Raw genomic sequence first — 7,142 nt, forward strand, 5'->3', positions numbered from 1 at the left:
GTAAATTTTCAAAGTTTAACAATTACATACTATGAATCCAATTGAACACACAATTTAAAAAAATATGAACCATTCTATATGAAGAATTTAGATGAAGAATGAAGATGACGGCGTGCTTTCAAGATGTAAACCTAATATAAATTTGGTATTAAAAAATAATAATAATTTTTTTATTTAAAAATACCGGGTACCCGGCGGGTAACGGTTCCGAAAAATTGAGAACCGGAACCGGAACCATTCTCAATCGGTTCCGTATTTTAGGAACCGGAACCGGAACCGGAACCACTCATATCGGTTCCGGAACCGGCGGTTCCAAGGCGGTTCCGGTTCCATAGCCGGGTACCCGGTTCCGCTGCTCACCCCTAATAATATGTGATGCTTTAATAATGCATCGACATGGTTTTTATTTGCACAGGGAGATATGTGTGGTGTGTCATTGAGATTAGTGAGGTGACATGAGATTCTGATGGTCTCATGCAGTTTTATGTAACAATAAAATAAGTTGGTCTTGCTAAACTTGTGAGATTTAAATTGTAGCTAACAAAAAGAAGGCTTTTATCAATGAAAAATCCGTTTGAAATCCGTCGGTAAAAGAGTTGCAAATCAATCGGTGAAGGGCTGACGGCCAAAACAGGGTCAAGAAAAGCACTGACATATTCTTGAGTGCTCACTTTACTAACAAACTTCAACAATCCATTTTTACTGACAGATTTTCAAAAGTCACTTTTTACTGACAAATTTTAGATGGTCCGTTTATCTACGGATTTGCGAGGGTCTTAATTACCGACAAAATATCTTTGAAAATAAATATTTGAGTAGCGCATATTTCACAGATTGTCACAAATATTATCTATAGTCAATAGGGACCACGATGACTCAAGAAAAATGCATGCTTATCTTTGTAGGAATGTCAATATACATGATATTTTGACAATTCAAATCTAAGAACTTTACCGAAAGGATATAGTCATCAACGATTTGTGGATGAAAACCAAGTCCTAGGTGATTTGTCGGTGAAGGTCAATCGATCGAACTTTCGTGGGTGAAGACTTAGCTTTACTGAGGAGTTACGAAAGGGTATCATCTGTGAGGCTCGCTCACTCAGGGCCATTACAATGGTGGATCAGTCGAGGGCTACTATCGTCGATGACTTACCAAAGGATAATATCAAGGGTCGCTCTCTGAAGGCTCGGATCGACGATTTACCAACGAAAAGCTTCATTGACAAAATATTGAAGAGTACAATCACCAATGGATTACCAATTAGTTATTGACGGATATATCTAATAGTATAGTTCCTTTCGATAATCCGTCTGTAATTCATATATATTTTTTAAAAATAATTTAAAAAGGTGGTATTTCTTGTATAAATACCAAAACCTGTTACAATACATATAAAAAACGTTGTTAGTGTAATAAATATAAAAAAAAGTTGTTTATTACAATTATAATAAGAAAATCAAATATTTAATAAGAAAATCAATTAGATACCTGATTTTGATTTTTTAATGACTATTTTTTTACAATTATTGATAATTATTCAGTAACTTTTGGAATCAGTACTGATGGATCACCAACGATTTTCCTTATCATCGAAAAACTCATGTGAATTTTCTTTTACAGTGATCTATCAGTCAATGAATTTGACCTTATTTGAAAACTATTTAACAACGATTTAAATATACTATATAAAACCATAAACTGTTATAACTATATTATTTTTAAAACATTTTTTCAAATGATTAATTACTATTTGAGTGAAAGTAGCTCTAAAGGGAAAATGTATATATGAGGATAAAAAAGACAACACACTTCGTAGTACTTGTATTTGTATGGTATATTGATGCAAGTTAAATATATAGATGGCTAATTTATTTGGTAAATTGATATTTTATTGCTTCTCAAAAATGTTTCTTTAAACAGAGAGAATGAATATTTTACTCCAATAAAATTTCCAAATTTTTTTTTAAAATTAAATGGAGAAAGTAGGAGTTAGAGTGTGACATTTTTCAAATTTAGATCTACAACTCTTAAAAAATATGATCATGAGAGAAAAAAAAAACTTTTTTAATAAATAAGAAACATGAAAATTAAATGCCTAAGAATGAGAATTAATATTTTATCACATATAATATTATTAATATTATAATTTTCAAAATGAAGAAAATTGTTAAAGTTGAATGTAATTGTTTTGTAGCAAACTAATGTTGAATTTGTCCCACAAAATGTAAATTTATTTAATGGTTGATTCAGGCCTCATATTCTAACTGGCAAAGATCGAAAAACGGGATTTTATAAAAGATAATCAGTTATATATATAATATTAGTTATCGTAGAACAAAAATTGTTAAACAAAAAATGAGACATATATAGATGGTAAAACACAATCATAAAATCGTGGTACAATTAACTTCAAATATCATACAATAAACATTATTACGTTCCATAATTTGCATATACTTATGATATGGGTTTATAGAATAACATTGACACCTTTGATCACAATCAAAGAAGTCATTTATTTTACCACATGATCGATTGGTAAAACGGGTATGTTCATGGTAGATCATGATCATCAAACGTTGTATATTACTTGGTAGGCGATAGATCGTGATCATCATGATCGATTGGTGATAAAACCCAATCCCCACTATCATTAAGCACCATTCCTTTGTTCTTCTCAGTCCACCATGACTGAGGTATCTTGTACTTCTCTTTCAGAAGATCACCACACATGTTCGCCAAAGCCAAACTCCTCCTCTTCACTATTGATTTCCAATCAAACTCTCGATCTTTCCCATCGTAGCCAGCCACAAGATGCAACATACCCTCCAAGTTATGGAAATCAATAACTTGTGAGACATCCAACCCATCCTTCTCTTTGAAGTATGGTGAATTTTTGCTGTCAATCAGTATATCGATCCCAACATCGACGTACGACAGCACATGTTTTGGTATACTCATAAATTTAATTTTGTCGTCATCCCATTCCATTACCTTGCTTGGCCACTTAGGGACGATATCATTCACATTCTTTATGCTCATTACTTTGAGGTTGTGTAGTTCCTCCATCTTTTCTTTGAAATCCTGGTTACCCACTCGTGGAGAAGCAAAAACAAATGCCGATACCTTGATATCAGGCGTTGCAACATTCGCAGCAAGGTCAAAAGCAGATACAATTGCTAGGCTTGCACCAAGACTGTGTCCGGTGCACGTTATGCTAATTTTTTCATCTTTGTACATAACCAGTAACCCTCTGATTTGTGCCAAGAGTTGTGTTCTAGCACTTGTTTTCACGGATTCGGAATTTGGGTTACTTGTGTTGTAGATTATGAGCCACCCTTCCATGATTTTGGGTGTACCTCCGGTAGTACTCCCGCCATTTCCAGAAGGGATCGGTAGGTCAGGTGTAACTGGCTTGACGTCTTTGATATCATTTATCCACTCGTAAGTTCGGACAGTCCCACGCCACACCACGCATATTTCACGGCAGCCGATGGACTTACTAAACTCATCCTTGGAAACTGCTAGAAACCCCATCCAGTTTGATTCGAATTCACTATTTTCACGAGACATGGGACTGATGAGAGAAGAAAGTGGGAAGTCGACATGAGCAGTGGTGTAGATGAAAGAAGTGACGGTGTACTTGGATTCAGCCCAAGGGAGCATAACTCCTTGGAAGAAGGAGCTTTTGCCGTAGCAGCTGCAGCCAGCGTACCTGGAGCCATCATCGTTATTGAATGCCCGTTCAGCAGCTGAAGAAAGATCACCATAGCCAAGAATAAGAGTTCGTAGGCCTGGGTCCAAAGGGTCAAGAAGACCATCCCAGTTGTTGCTCCCATGCAACTCCTCGTATGTTTTTGATGCCATTCAGAAAAGGGTTGAAGATGAGGTGAATAGCTTGAGCTAGCTGATGTGCCCAAATCTTGACGGATGAGTCCCAATATATAGCAAGTTTATGATGATGACACTTTCGCATGTAAAACATGAAGGTTTTTTAAGATGTAAAAAGTTAATGATTGGTTCTAAAAAACTTAAAGTTAGATTTTATTGTGTGTCATTTTATAATTAAATTACAAAAAAAAATCTGAATCAAGAATTCAAGAAATCATTTTTAGAATATAACATCAAGACAAGAAAATCAAATGAAACCTAAATGGTAAAATTCCTACATGTAAATTTAAATCTAAAACACAAGACAAGAATTCAAGAAATCAACCCTAAACAAAATTACATATTGCACTAAAAGAGTATTTTTCTAATCTAAATCAATAATTCAAGAAATCATTTTTAGAATATAACATCAAATTTGAAATTGAAGCATAACACAAAAATCGAAAACCTGAAACTGAATCGATAAACAAGTCAAAAAATATGTGCTTGAAGACAAAGTTAGAAAAATGAAACAGGGTTGTGGACGACGGAGATGAGCGAAAGGAGCTAAGTAAATTAAATATATAAAGTACATATATAATAAAAAATGGGGCCTATCTGTTTTGGGTTCTGAGCAGACGCTCGTCCCATCCTCCCCCAAGGACGTTCGCAAAATACAATGTAAAAGATACAATCTAATGCATACCCGAGTGTAGGCCTTGCTTCCATACAAATGCATCGATGAGGGCCTAAAGATCGATGAAATTTCTATAAGAAATTATAAAATTTTGTCACAGTGACGGAAGGAAAAGTTTTTTTTTTCAGAAACTTTGACGATTCATTATATACTAATAATTTTCTATGTTAAATATGTATTTTTATTCATTTTATCCTAAAAATTATTAATATTTCATTACAAATAAATAGAAAAATCGTATCTAATTTCAACAACATTCTAAAACATACCAGCCAAATTACTTGCTTAAGTCAAAAAAATATTTTACACATATACAGGTTCATTAATTATAAAAAGTATCATGACATTTGTCCATGAATCACCATTAATTTTATGAACATACATTCACACGGATAAACATATACATATACACATTATCTCATACATTCACACTATATATATATATCTTACACACATGTAAAATATTATACATGCACAATCCTATTCTTTAGAAAACCAACGATTTGTATAAATTAATAAATCGGTTTTTATGTACATGTTTCATCATATATGAAAATGTCGTGTTTATACAACGTCGTTTCATATGTTAAACGTAAGCGACTACTTTTTCTACAACCAAACAGTCATGAACGTTTTATATATGAAACAACACTGCATAAACACATATATATGTAAAATAAACATAAAAAAATGGTTTATTTAGGTGTCTATACAAAAATAAAATGATGCAAGTATAAAAAAAAAATATTAAGTGAACATCCCTTATCCATTTTGATTAAAGAAATGGGAATGAAACAACCAAGTTTAATTTTGGGAAAGTTCAATAACACCGAATTTGGGAGATATGTTATTTCATTTTATGTCACATTTTGCACTAACAAGTAACACATTTATAACTTATAGTTATTTATTCGTAAACTTTTATTAATAATCAAGATTACTTGCATAACATTGTCTTTTTTCACCTCATTTAGTGTGGGTAATCGGAAAAAACCTGGGCAGTTTGGTGCTACCTTGCTTAGTAGTGAAACTATCGAGTACTGCAAAAATGGCTATTGAAAATATTCTTGAAAGCGCATGGTCAACAACCAAAATTTGTTGTAACATATCAAGACCTTACCCTGAGACAAATCTTTCTCATAAGCAAAACAGAAACCCTATATGAGCATTGCGCTCGTCAAGGTCACCCGTTATATATTATCATTTTAAATAAAATATTATTTTGTTGTTCTCATCAATAAAATTGAATAAATTATCACTTTAAATAAAATTTATACAAAAGTCTTTGAAAATAATAAATCTATTGAATATTTTAATAACATTATAAAACAAGGAACTTTTTTCGACGAAAAATCTGCTGGAAATCCACTAGAAATGTGACTTACTGGTGGAATTACCGACGGATTTACCTTTTACAGCAAATACCGGCCGTGGGAAATCCGCCACCAGTTTTTTTTTTAAATTTTAATTTGTTCCTGAGTTAATTACTTTAATTAGTAATTTTGATTAAATTATCGGCATATTTTCGACGATTATTTAATTTAACGGATTTACCTTTTTAGACAAATATTGGCCATGAGAAACCCGCTACTAGTTTTTTTTTTCAAATTTTCTTTTTTCCCGACTTAAGTACTTAATTAGTAATTAGGATTAGATTATCGGTGGATTTATGGCAATTATTTAATATAAATAAATTTTAATTTCTTTATCAAATTGATTTTATTTTTAAAAATTAAATTAAGCTCCGGCATAATATCCGTCGGTAATTTAATATGTGAGTAATTTAATTCACCATTGACTTTTATTATTTAAACAATCATTTTCAGTATTTTATTTAATTTTTTTTTTTTTAAATTTCCACCCGATTAATCCGCCTGAAATCGTTCGGTTCCAGAAAAATAAATTTCCTGTTTTTTATTGATTTAAAATTTGTAAATCCTATAAATATCAGAAAAAAATGTAAAAAACATGAAACCAAATATCATATATTAATTAAAACTTCAATATAATTGTTAAGTGATAAATACAAATTGTTCCAATGAAAATTAAATTGTTAGATTTTTTTGACATACAAATAGTTGGGTTGAAGAAGATGACTCCATTTTCCAAAATTAGCAAAAATGGAACCCAAGTTTCGGTAATTGCAAGTTAAGGCCTTCACATTAAACATGCCAAACTCTATTTTTTCAGCCATTCATTTCTTTGTAATGAATTAATGCTTAATTTGTCCTGAAAATTTGTAGATGTATTTAACGGTTAATTCAGACTTAAATGGTTACTACTTCCGTTGCTATAAAGGGGTAATGGATATATGAGGGTCAGAAAGACAACACACCTTGTAGCAATTATGTTTGTATGATTTATTGATGTAAGGGGCTGTTTGGCAGTTGCTGAATGGTTTAGTACAGCATGATTAAGTGGTCAGGATGATTAAGAGACTCTGTATGATTTAGTGCCAGATAGAAAAAAGTTGTTTGGAAACTGTTCTGAATCAACAGTCTGAATGACATAAAATTACCATTTTACTCCCAGTCTTGTGTTTAATGAAAATTAATGTTTGACAACAGTTTTG

At 32.0% G+C, this 7,142-nt stretch overlaps 1 protein-coding gene across 1 annotated transcript; it reads right to left on the minus strand.

The window, feature by feature from the left end:
- Positions 1 to 2,589: 2,589 nt before the first annotated feature.
- On the minus strand, positions 2,590 to 3,870 carry LOC112510923 (phospholipase A1-IIdelta-like). Its single transcript, XM_025116275.1, has one exon. It carries the CDS (start codon positions 3,868 to 3,870, stop codon positions 2,590 to 2,592), a length of 1,281 nt encoding a protein of 426 aa, XP_024972043.1.
- Positions 3,871 to 7,142: the final 3,272 nt, after the last annotated feature.

The sequence above is a fragment of the Cynara cardunculus genome (assembly GCF_001531365.2).
Source record: "Cynara cardunculus var. scolymus isolate 2C chromosome LG 4, CcrdV1, whole genome shotgun sequence".
In the NCBI taxonomy this organism is placed as follows: domain Eukaryota; kingdom Viridiplantae; phylum Streptophyta; class Magnoliopsida; order Asterales; family Asteraceae; genus Cynara; species Cynara cardunculus.

Coding starts and splice junctions, on each gene's coding strand:
- LOC112510923 (XM_025116275.1), bottom strand. CDS start 3,870: ATGGCATCAAAAACATACGAGGAGTTGCATGGGAGCAACAACTGGGAT.